The 11,639-nt window shown below is 41.8% G+C and overlaps 1 protein-coding gene and 1 pseudogene across 2 annotated transcripts; both read right to left on the minus strand.

The window, feature by feature from the left end:
- Positions 1-1,766: 1,766 nt before the first annotated feature.
- On the minus strand, positions 1,767-5,088 carry LOC135572695 (hemagglutinin/amebocyte aggregation factor-like; annotated as a pseudogene).
- On the minus strand, positions 5,007-11,470 carry LOC115133058 (mitogen-activated protein kinase 12-like). 2 transcript variants are annotated; one of them, XM_029665890.2, is made up of 12 exons: positions 11,111-11,454; positions 10,278-10,407; positions 9,430-9,488; positions 9,222-9,333; positions 8,990-9,019; positions 8,770-8,817; positions 8,332-8,446; positions 7,988-8,059; positions 7,659-7,738; positions 6,127-6,205; positions 5,821-5,994; positions 5,007-5,210 (listed from the first exon to the last, which is right to left on the minus strand). In XM_029665890.2, exons 1-12 carry the CDS (start codon positions 11,227-11,229, stop codon positions 5,134-5,136), a joined length of 1,095 nt encoding a protein of 364 aa, XP_029521750.1. In that variant the 5' UTR covers positions 11,230-11,454; the 3' UTR covers positions 5,007-5,133. The 2 variants fall into 2 exon arrangements, with proteins under 2 accessions (XP_029521750.1, XP_064877681.1); XM_065021609.1 differs by lacking the exon at positions 5,007-5,210 and adding an exon at positions 7,271-7,349 and having other exon boundaries at positions 5,906-5,994; positions 11,111-11,470.
- Positions 11,471-11,639: the final 169 nt, after the last annotated feature.

An 11,639-nucleotide genomic window follows, 5' to 3' on the forward strand; every position in this document is an offset into this window, starting at 1 on the left:
ACTTCCAAAGTTGTGGCAAAATGGCTTCAGGACAACAAAGTCAAGGTATTGGAGTTGCCATCACAAAGCCCTGACCTCAATCCTATAGAAAATGTGTGGGCAGCACTGAAAACCTGTGTGCGAGCAAGGAGGCCTACAAACCTGACTCAGTTACACCAGCTCTGTCAGGAGGAATGGGCCAAAATTCACCCAACTTATTGTGGGAAGCTTGTGGAAGGCTACCCAAAACGTTTGACCCAAGTTAAACCATTTAAAGGCAATGCTACCAAATACTAATTAAGTGTATGTAAACTTCTGACCCACTGGGAATGTGATGAAAAAAAGAACATCTGAAATAAATCATTATCTCTACTATTATTCTGACATTTCACATTCTTCAAATAAAGTGGTGATCCTAACTGACCTAAAACAGGGAATTTTTACTAGGATTAAATGTTAGGAATTGTGAAAAACTGTGTTTAAATGTCTTTGGCTAAGGTGTATGTAAACTTCCGACATCAACTGTATATTTAGTGGTCAATGAATTACATTCCTTAAGATAAACATTATTTGTTAAATATCACAGAGCTATATTGTTTGTGTCTTAACAAACCAATCATTCCAGTTTGGATTAAAACGGCTGTTTAGCATACTGATCGGCTGGCTTTAGTATCATGCGGAGAATCGCTCAGATAGAAGCTGCTAGAATGTGCCCTTGAGCGATATTCCAGGGTGCGTTCCCAGAACATGCGCAGATCAGCTCGCAGGCATATTCACAGTCATTTTCAACCTCTCCTTGTCCCAATCTGTAATCCTTAAAATGACTACCATCATTCCTGTTCCCAAGAAATCTAAGGCTTCATGCCACAATGACTACCGCCCTGTAGCACTCACATCTGTAATCATGAAGCGCTTTGAAACGTTGAATATGGCACACATCAACTCCATCATCCCACATACCCTAGACCCACTCTAATTTGCATACCGCCCCAATAGGTCCATAGACAACGCAATGTCAATTGAACTCCACACAGCCCTCACCCATCTAGATAAGAGGAATAGCTATGCGAGAATGCTGTTCATTGACTACATCTCAGCGTTCAACACCATTGTCCCATCCAAACTCACTAAGCTTAGGACCCTGGGACTGAACACCTCCCTCTGCAGCTGGATCCTCAACTTCGTGATGGGCTGACCCCAGTTGGTGAGGGTAGGCAATGTCACCGCTGCCATGCTGACCTTCAACACAGGGACCCCGCAGGGGTGCGTGCTTATTCCCCTCCTGTGCTCCCTGTTCACTCGCGACTGCGTTGCCACGCACGTCTCCAACACCATCATTAAGTTTGCTGACAACACAACAACGGTTGTAGGCCTGATCACCGGCAACAACGAGACAGACTACACGGAGAAGGTCAGAAACCTGGCAGTGTGGTGCCGGGACAACAACCTCTCCCTCAACGTCAGTAAGCCTAAGTACTGTTGGACTTGCAGTTGATAGTCTGTTGATGGTTTGTGCCGCTATAGATCCTCTATAGGCGACTATCCAAATAAAGTGTGACCCAATGTTTTTGTAATTATTGTCTGAGAACCATTTGCCCTCCATTACAGTACTGTATAGAGTTTATATCTTGACCAGAAACAAGCATAATCAGTCATTTAAACGTTAGTGCAGTGAAATGAAACACAATAATTAGATGCAAGTATCTTTAATCATGAATTTCTTTCAAGATTATCAAAAGGCAACAACGGATAAAATAATCTGATTGTAGGTAGAATCAGTTATAGATTCAGCATGACCTTTTGGTCCAGTATTGGTATTTCCAGCGAAGATCTCTGAAAGTACACAAGACAAACTGACATTTTGTTCTTGTTAGTTTCGTTATCAATTCATCCTTTGCCGATATACTTGGAATCTGCTACATTAGCCTACAATACCAAATTAATAATCATACTCAGTCATGCTTGTTTTCATGGAAGCTTTCAACTGCAATGAGGTAGGAATTTGGTGGGACATTAAAAGTGAAGGCCTCATCAAACCAGTTTACGTAGTTGGTCCACTGGCAGGAATCAGTACAGAAGTTGCTGGCTCCTCAGCAGGTGAACTTCCATCTGTACAATGGTGAAAATTAGGTTTCAATTATGATAGATGTTTTGTATTGACCTTGCAATTCACATTATATTAGGGTTGTTCCACAAAAACAGTTCCTCCGTCAACCCTGGGTCCCTTCTGTGTCATTTCATACCATTTAATCCCTGAATGTCTCCAAGTGTCAACATCATTGTAAAGCCCTGGTTATTTTTGTTTGATTTGACAAAGTCATTTCCTGAAGATTACTATTTATTTCATGTGATTAGTGATTGATTTACATCTGTGCCTCATTTTAAGGTCAACCCTGTTACGTGAACTGAACTTTTATTTTTCAAAAGAAACATTGAACATCTAATAGTCAAATCATGGAGTAAAAGCAGGTGAGCTGGTTCTACTCTTTTTGGCCCTTTTCTGGTGTTTTGTAGTGGAAAACTGAGTGGGTCGAGAATAGCACATCAACCCTGTTACCTAAAGATAGACAGGCTAGAATGTTTTAACAATTCATATTTTCTTGTGAAGCCTGCATTCAAATTTCACTCCCTGTTGCAAACTAAAAGCTTCCATTCCCCCTGTCACAAGGGGATTTATGGCTGATTTAAGAAGAAATGATCAGCCCTGTTACTTTATTTGGCATTTAACAAGCCCTTACTTTAGTCATTTTTAAAAATGGAACCTCTTGGAATGGGAAAACTAGTTTTTTATGAAGTTGAACACGTGCTCTTCATGACAGTATGTACAAATTAAGTGAAATCAAATGTTTATTACACTTCTCAAAAGGCACTGAATTGGTGGAACGAACCAGTAGCAACATCTTGAAGCTACTCCGTCCATATTGTGCATAGCCAAAACAGAAAAGGAATACCCCCAAACCCCCAAAATATCCTAATCTGGATGTTTAGTGATGCTGACATGGATGAACAACATATGAAGATATTTAATGATCTGTTCTCTTTTTAATCATGTTTATGTTCTGCATTACAATTTAAATTTTTTCAATTACATTTTTTTGTATTGCAAACCGCTAAAGTGCACCATTAAGGCACATGTAGGTGTTTGTGTACATAAAAAAACAAACATCTATGATGAGGTCATACATTTCAATATACAAATCAAATCACATGTTGAGTTATGAACACTGTTTCAACCAACCCATGTAATAACACCAACCCATGTAATAACACCAACCCAGGACTCTCCTACAGCTCAGCTGCCATTGACAGAAAAAGGGAATGTAACCTTCAAAAGCAATGGCTTTATCTCACCTTCTGTTCTCATGCTTGTTCTCATGATAGCTGTTCATCCCTGTGATGACCTGGTGGCTTGGGCATTGGTACTGTAGATAAAAGGTTTGTCGAAGTCATTTAGGTGGGAAGATGTGAAGCAGTTCGTTGCTGAGTCCAACGTGGCTTTGCACCCAAAGTCCCAGAGACGGTCTTCATGTTTGTTGTGATGCTCACTAAAACTGAATAAATACAATACAATGCACAAATGAATAGTTAAATTCATATGAAAATAAACATGTATGCAGGTTGAAGGTTTTATTGCCGCCCAACAAATTTAGTCCGGAATTCAATTGCAATGACCTAAATCCAAAATACAGACTTAAACCAGAGTTTAATTTCTTAAAATGTGAATCAACTGCTGATATTCAACAGCTTGACAGGGTTTGGGTGAGGGTTAACTCAGCACTGCAGCAGCAGAAAACACACTTTGATTTGTAAATCTGTGCTTGTGAGTCAGTGCAGACTTCAGATGTAAAAAGAGTAGGTTTTGCAGAAGATTGGTTGTAAGGACTGCAAGGAATCACCTCACTATGCGAGAGATGGATTGTCCTAAGGGGCAATTAGCTGTTCTGCCAGCAGAGGTCTGCAACACACAAACAATAAAACAATAAAAACTGCATTGATTACTGGAGTAATCAGCACCTCCTTTTTAAATATTAAGTCCACATTTTGAGTTACTCTGCTACATATATGCTCAGTCTTTAATCCTCAACCTCACACGTCACATAAAGCATACCTTTTCCGTTGACCAACACACCAGCAAGAAGCAGGATAAAGACGTTGACTCTCTTTATGGCTTCTCAGAGGCTTGTGAGGGGCCCAAACGAAAATCAGCAAGGTTGATGCTCCATTTATAGACAGACAAGATCTCTGTCCTTGCTGGTGCTTAGGCCACATTCATGGATAATCTCAGGGTTTGAGCAGGTGTATTGCAGTCTAAAAATATTGCAGTCAATTTATGTTATACTGAACAAACGTATAAACGCAACATGCAACAATTTCAACATTTTTACTGAGTTACAATTCATATAAGGAAATCAGCCAATTGAAATGAATCCATTAGGACCTAATCTATGAATTTCACATCATTGGGCGGGGGCGAAGCGAATCAGAATTGGTTTTTCCGCACAAAAGGGCTTTATTACAGACAGAAATACTCCGCAGTTTCATCAGCTGTCTGGTCTCAGACTATCTGGCAGGTGAAGAAGCCGGATGTGGAGGTCCAGGGCTGGCGTGCTTACATGTGGTCTGCGGTTGTGAGGCCGGTTGGACGTACTGCTAAATTCTCTAAAACGACGTTGGAGGTGGCTTATGGTAGAGAAATTACCATAATCTGGCAGACATTCCTGCAGTCAGCATGCCAATTGCACTCTCCCTCAAAACTTGAAACATCTGTGGCATTGTGTTGTGTGACAAAACTGCACATTTTAAAATGGCCTTTTATTGTCCTAAGCACAAGGTCCATTTGTGTAATGATCATGCTGTTTCATCATTTATAGCCAGCAGCATACCACCCTGCATACCACTGCTTGCTTGCTTCTGAAACTAAGCAGGGTTGGTCCTGGTCACTCCCTGGATGGGTGACCAGATGCAGCTGGAAGTGGTGTTGGAGGGCCAGTAGGAGGCTGTTACAGTAGTTCCACAATTACACAAGATTGACAATATCTTTGAAAATCTTTATTTGGCAGAAAATCTTTTTATAATCAATAAACTACATTCTGTACATTGCATTCGCATTACATCTGTACAATACAATAATCATTGACAGGTATGGGTGTACTCTCAGAGTGATGTCTCTTTGGGGTCCTTGGTCTCTGTTGCTGCAGGCCTGAAGGACAGGATCTCTGTGAATGTGTGACCTGTAGGAGATATTATCACAAGAAATTACTAATTAGTTACTCTGTAGACTCTATAGCTTTTTCTTCCTCTTTCTTTCTTTCAAGCTAAATGTGTTATCACACATCCATCTCCCTCATCTCTTCCTTGTCATCTTTCTCTCCCTTTATCATGTGGAATGAGAAAAGGAATGCTTTCCCTTAAATCTTCTTTCTAGGCAAAGGGATACCTAGTCAGTTGCACAACTGAATGCATTCAACCGAAATGAGTCTTCTCCATTTAACCCAACCCGTCTTAATTAGAGCGTTGCAGGGGGCTGCCTTAATCGACTTCCATGTCATTGGCACCCAGGGAGCAGTTGTTGCCTTGCACAAGGGCAGAATTGCATAATTTCCTAACTAGCCAGCTTGGGGATTCAAACCAGCAACCTTTCAGTTACATGCCCAACGGTCTTAACGTCTAGGCTACCTGCCACACCATCCTCCATCTCTGCCCCTTTTTCCTCTGCCCGTATCTCTCTCTCTCCCTTCCTGCTCCCAAGCTCCCCCTACACCCCCCCCCCCTTCTCTTCCTCCTCCCTCCCTGTGCTCTCCATCTCTTTCTTCAGCTTCCCTCCATCCATCCATCTCTCACGTTTCCACTGTTCCAGGGGCAGGTCTGTGTTGTCCATGGAGTGATCGTAGGACTGGGCCTCAGTCTCCTCCTCTGGTTCTCTGAACTCACTGAAAAAGGGCATGGCCAGTGCCTCCGACGCACTCACCCGCCTCTCAGGGTCCAGCAACAGCATGCGCTCCAGCACACACACCGCTGCCACACACAGAGGAACACATTGTCTTTAGTGGTGTTATGGTCAGAAGGACACTCCTGACAATAGTTAGAAACAGTAGCTGTTTTGTAAACCCCTGTTTATGATCCTTTAGTAATAGACTGTCAGCTCACCGTCTGAGCTAGCTTTGGAAAAAATTAAGTGCAAATCTTTCTTTGGTACTTTGGGAAGGCTCCGTATGTAGTTTTTGGCCTGTTGGAAGAGGAGCAGATTTACATGGGAGTGTATATGGTATTCTGTTGGTATGTACGCCAGTAGGCTGTGTTTGCTTTGAATGTGTACCATCTGAATGTACAGTTGAAGTCGGCCGTTTATATACACTTAGGTTGGAGTCATTAAAACTCATTTTTAAACCACTTCACAAATTTCTTGTTAACAAACTATAGTTTTGGCAAGTCGTTTAGGACATCTACTTTGTTTATGACACAAGTCATTTTTCCAACAATTGTTTCCAGACAGATTATTTCACTGTATCACAATTCCAGTGGGTCAGAAGTTTATATACACTAAGTTGACTGTGCCTTTAAACAAATCAAATGTATTTATTTATATAGCCCTTCGTACATCAGATGATATCTCAAAGTGCTGTACAGAAACCCAGCCTAAAACCCCAAACAGCAAGCAATGCAGGTGTAGAAGCACGGTGGCTAGGAAAAACTCCCTAGAAAGGCCAAAACCTAGGAAGAAACCTAAAGAGGAACTAGGCTATGAGGGGTGGCCAGTCCTCTTCTGGCTGTGCCGGGTGGAGATTATAACAGAACATGGCCAAGATGTTCAAATGTTCATAAATGACCAGCATGATCGAATAATAATAAGGCAGAACAGTTGAAACTGGAGCAGCAGCACGGTCAGGTGGAAAATTCCAGAAAATGATGTTATGGCTTTAGAAGCGAAGTGATCGGCTAATTGACATCATTTCAGTCAATTGGAGGTGCACCTGTGGATGTATTTCAAGGCCTACCTTCAAACTCAGTGCCTCTTTGCTTGACATCATAGATGGCATCATGAGGGTGGAAAATTATGTGGAGATATTGAAGTAACATCTCAAGACATCAGTCAGGAAGTTAAAGCTTGGTCGCAAATGGGTCTTCCAAATGGACAATAACCCCAAGTATACTTCCAAAGTTGTGGCAAAATGGCTTAAGGAAAACAAAGTCAAGATATTGGAGTGGTCATCACAAAGCCCCGAACCTCAATCCCATAGAAAATTTGTGGGCAGAACTGAAAAGGCGTGTGCTAGCAAAGAGGCCTACAAACCTGACTCAGTTACACCAGCTGTCAGGAGGAATGGGCCAAAATTCACCCAACTTATTGTGGGACGCTTGTGGAAGGCTACCTGAAACGTTCGACCCAAGATAAACAATTTAAGGCAATGCTACCAAATACTAATTGAGTGTATATATAAACTTCTGACACACTGGAAATGTGATGAAAGAAATGAAATCTGAAATAAATAATTATCTCTACTATTATACTGACATTTCATATTCTTAAAATAAAGTGGTATTCCCAACTGACATAAGACAGGGTATTTTTTACTAGGATTAAATGTCAGGAATTGTGAAAAACTGAGTGTAAATGTATTTGGCTAAGGTGTATGTAAACTTCCGACTTCAACTGTATTTTGAGTGCCCACATGACTTACATCTTGGCTTTGTAGCTTCGTAACAAAGTCTGCAGTGGGTGTACCAGTAATCTTCATGATCTCTTTCAGTTGGTCCAGGTCTGTGCTCACCCAGGGGTCAAGTGTCATAGCTCATGTGGTACAGGAAGTCACATTCACATGGCTGCTCATACTATATACGCTTAGCCATAATAAGCTTACAGAACTAGTCTGACTAGTCGATAATTATGACTAATGCACCCGCTGACTTGCCTGGCAGGATCATTATAAGTACAAAGACTAGTGTCTCTCTCTCTGCAGTAGGTGTGTGGGGTGAAGACAGAGAGTAGTAAACACTGAAAAAAGGATACGGTCATTTCCTTTGAACAGCGGCTTCCCCAGCAGCATCTCCGCCATGATGCAGCCCACCGACCAGATATCCACTGATGATCGAGGAGGACAGACATATATAGGATTGAATGGTCTTTCAGTAACACGTTGCTACCAAACTGCTACCATACCAGTGAGTTCAGTTACAAAGATATTGTACACAAATTGTACAAAGAGATAGATCTCCATAGGAGCTCATACTTTAGGATATTTTCTGTATACAATAGCATGATTAATCATGGCAACAACACTGTTGACATTAGAAAGTACTGCCATCACGTGGACAAAGAAGGCAGCCACGAATAAGTGTATGAGAGAGACTCACCAGTCTGGGTATAGTGCATCCAATTGAGGATTACCTCGGGGGCTCTGTACCAGCGAGTGACGACGTACCCAGTCATCTCTGTGTCCGTCTGCCGAGCCAGCCCGAAGTCAAGGATCTGAGACAGACAGAGAGAGAATTGGTTTGGCTACATTGGATTGTCCCTTTCATGACAATAAAGCACAGGTTGGCGGCACCTTAATTTGGGATGACGGGCTCGTGGTAAGGCATGAGCAGAATACTAGAATGGTATCAAATCCATGGTTTCCAGGTGTGTTTGCCATTCTATTTGCTCCGTTCCAGCCATTAGTATGAGCTGTCTCCCCCTCAGCAGCCTCCATTGCAATAAAGTGATTTTCAGTTAAATCGAGAGAGAGTGAGACTGAACAGGGAGAGCACAGTGCTTATCACAGGTCTGGTAGCAATACGTATATGTAGTACCTTCAGCTCACAGTCTTCGTTGACAGACAAATTTCCAGGTTTGAGATCCTGTTGGTATTTAGAAAAATTACATTATCATGCTGCCAGATTGACGCAAACACACGCAAGCATACACACAAAGAGCTTATGAGATGGAAAATGGCATGAATAGCACTGGGCGTGAAAAAAAGCAAGGGCCCCAACCCCAATGCACATAGTTGAAAGGTCAAGGGTTACACACCCTGTGGATGATCCCTGCAGAGTGGATATACTGTGGGGAGACACGAAAGTCCAGGAAAAGAGAAAGTCATAAAATTAGAAAAAGAGGTTGGTATTCAAGTATATTCTGGGAAACATTTAAACCTTCTGTATAAACTGCCTTAACTTTGTATCATATTTGAATGTTGGCGATAAAATTAGCATTTCTAAGTATATATTTTTTGTGTGTGCATGTGTATGTATGCAACTCTAACCTTGAGTCCTTTCAGGATTTGATAGACAAGGAATTGCACCCTGTCCTGTGACAATCTCTCCATCTTCATCAGTTTCCCCAGATCAGTACCCATGAATGGCATTACCAGGTAACTGAGAATGACAGGGGGAAAGGGATAAAAATACTTTATTATGAACAAAAACATTCAATATATGAACAGGAAGGGTATTGGACAAAGAGGTACTTACAAGTCATGAAACCTGTCCAATGAGATCTCAGAAGTGAACACATCCAGCAGTCCAATCACCTAATCCAAGCCAATCCAAGAATAACAGAAAATAAATAGAATAGCTCAATTGTAGATTAACTGGAGAATTTTTTGTGCGCATCATGTAACTCAATTACATTATCAGGAAATGATTACCACTTGAAGTTACACACACACTTGTGATATGGGGTGTCTCTCTGTCATTCTAGTGTGAGCCACTGACTAAAGTAGATGTTTGCTATGAGACAATTTTTCCACAACATGGATTGGCTTCCTTCTCAGACTTTCCTTGTGTACCCTTATTAATCTCGACCTCCTCCCTGTATACCCAGTAGACCGCTGAAAGCAGTGGTCACCAAGTACAACCCTGGCCCAGGAGAGCTACAACGTGTATGTGTTTAAAAAATATATCTATTTTTATTTAACTAAGCAAGTCAGTTAAGAACAAATTATTATTTACGACTCAGAACCTGTGCCTGCTTCAAACGAACAGCTCTATAATCGTGATATGATGCGTTTCGGTTTCGTATTATGGGTTGTGATGTGACAATTACAATGTGATATTTCTGACTACCCTGCTACTGACTAATTGCCAATCATAAGGAACAGCTGTGTTTGTCTCACTGTGTGCAAAAAAAATAAACTGTCACTGCCCTTTGCACGCAGCCTAGGCCATAAGGATTTTAACAGTTTGCTGTGGTTAAAAGTACATTTTAAATGCAGTACTGTAAAGTTGTGCCATTTCATTTTTAGACGCAGCGTGAAACAGACACATTTTCTATTTATGTTCATTAACCACGAGGTGCGTATTCGAGGAAAGGCCCTCACATTTTCGTGCTTCATGTGCTTGAGGAGCCGGAGCTCTCTGTAGGCCCTCTTGGCGAAGAGCTTTGACTGGAAGGGTCTGTGGAGCTTCTTGATGGCCACCCTCACCCCAGTCCTGCGGTCCTGGGCGGAGCTGCAGCAAGACAGGTAGGTACAGGGAAGAAGACATTTTAGCAATGTAGGCCATTGGTGGTAGCCTAGTGAAGAAGGACCAAACTCTTATGTTTTATTAAATGCTTGATTAATTATTTCTTTAAAATAATTCACTTCCAAATATCACGTTTTATAATCGAGTGGTTAGGCCTACTACGACACTCTTGGGTATTTCTGGAATTCAAGTAGAAACATTTGGTAGGCATATCCCAAGAAACATTGCGCAAATACCCAGAACAGATGTAGCCTTGTAGGCCGATGCACATCTAAATCTTCTCTTGCTCACTAAAATCCAACAGACAATGAGGCCAATGGGGGTTCTTTGTTATGCTTTTCCCGACTTCACAAAACCCAAAAGTCCCTGCCGTTTAAGCTATGCTTGGGAATTAAACATAAACCGCATAATATAACAGTTAAGTCTTCACTATTCATCAAATAGCACCGATGTTTGTTGATTACTTAATTCGGACACAATCGAGCGCGTCACTGCACAAAACTTCCTTTTGATATAACCACATGAAGAATGAATGAGATGAACAGTTCCTAAAAAAAAAGCGATGCTTATTTTAGGAACGAGTCACGTCTAGTTGTGGCTTGGTTTGTATTGCCAAACTCCAAATTCGACATTTACGAAGAGTAGCCTACCCATGTTTGATGATTGATGAAACTCGTATAAAACTCACCATACTGTCCCATAGGCGCCAGTCCCCACCTGCTTTAGCTCGCGGTATCGCTCTGGAACCTCCCATGCCGTTTTGTTTACCTCCTGACGGTAAAATCCTGTCCGCGTGCGAACCGACATATCCAATTCGATATGGGGGTCAATGTATCCCCAGCTAAATCTTAATTCAGGGATAATGACCCGTTGTTGTGCACGAGACACTTCGTTCACTTGCTCTCGTGTAGCCGCCACCACCTACACACTCTCTATCACTCAGCAAATGCGCAATGCGTTCTGTTGCCCGACAGTGGTCTCCAGTGACACGACTAAATAACCGTAACCAGTGACTGGTCTCACTCGTTTTTTATACCTCAATGGTATCGCTGGTGAACGCTGGTGGCATGACCTCTCTGGCTTTTGTCGGGAAAAAGGTAAACACTAGAGTCGCTCTGTGCTATTATTGGGTGTGTCTTTGTCCAGACTCATTTTTACATTTGAGTAATTTAGCAGATGCTCTTCATCCAGATTAAGGTTAAGAGCCTTGCTCCATT

Source organism: Oncorhynchus nerka, linkage group LG8 (genome assembly GCF_034236695.1).
Source record: "Oncorhynchus nerka isolate Pitt River linkage group LG8, Oner_Uvic_2.0, whole genome shotgun sequence".
Taxonomy (NCBI): Eukaryota; Metazoa; Chordata; class Actinopteri; order Salmoniformes; family Salmonidae; genus Oncorhynchus; species Oncorhynchus nerka.

Bases quoted from the DNA above. Each gene is read 5' to 3' on its own strand.
- LOC115133058 (XM_029665890.2), bottom strand. From the start codon at position 11,229: ATGTCGGTTCGCACGCGGACAGGATTTTACCGTCAGGAGGTAAACAAA. The intron at 9,334-9,429 runs GTAAGTACCTCT...TGTCATTCTCAG, and splicing joins TTGGACAGGTTTCATGACTT to TTACCTGGTAATGCCATTCA. The intron at 7,739-7,987 runs GTATCCTTTTTT...GGGTGAGCACAG, and splicing joins GCTGTTCAAAGGAAATGACC to ACCTGGACCAACTGAAAGAG.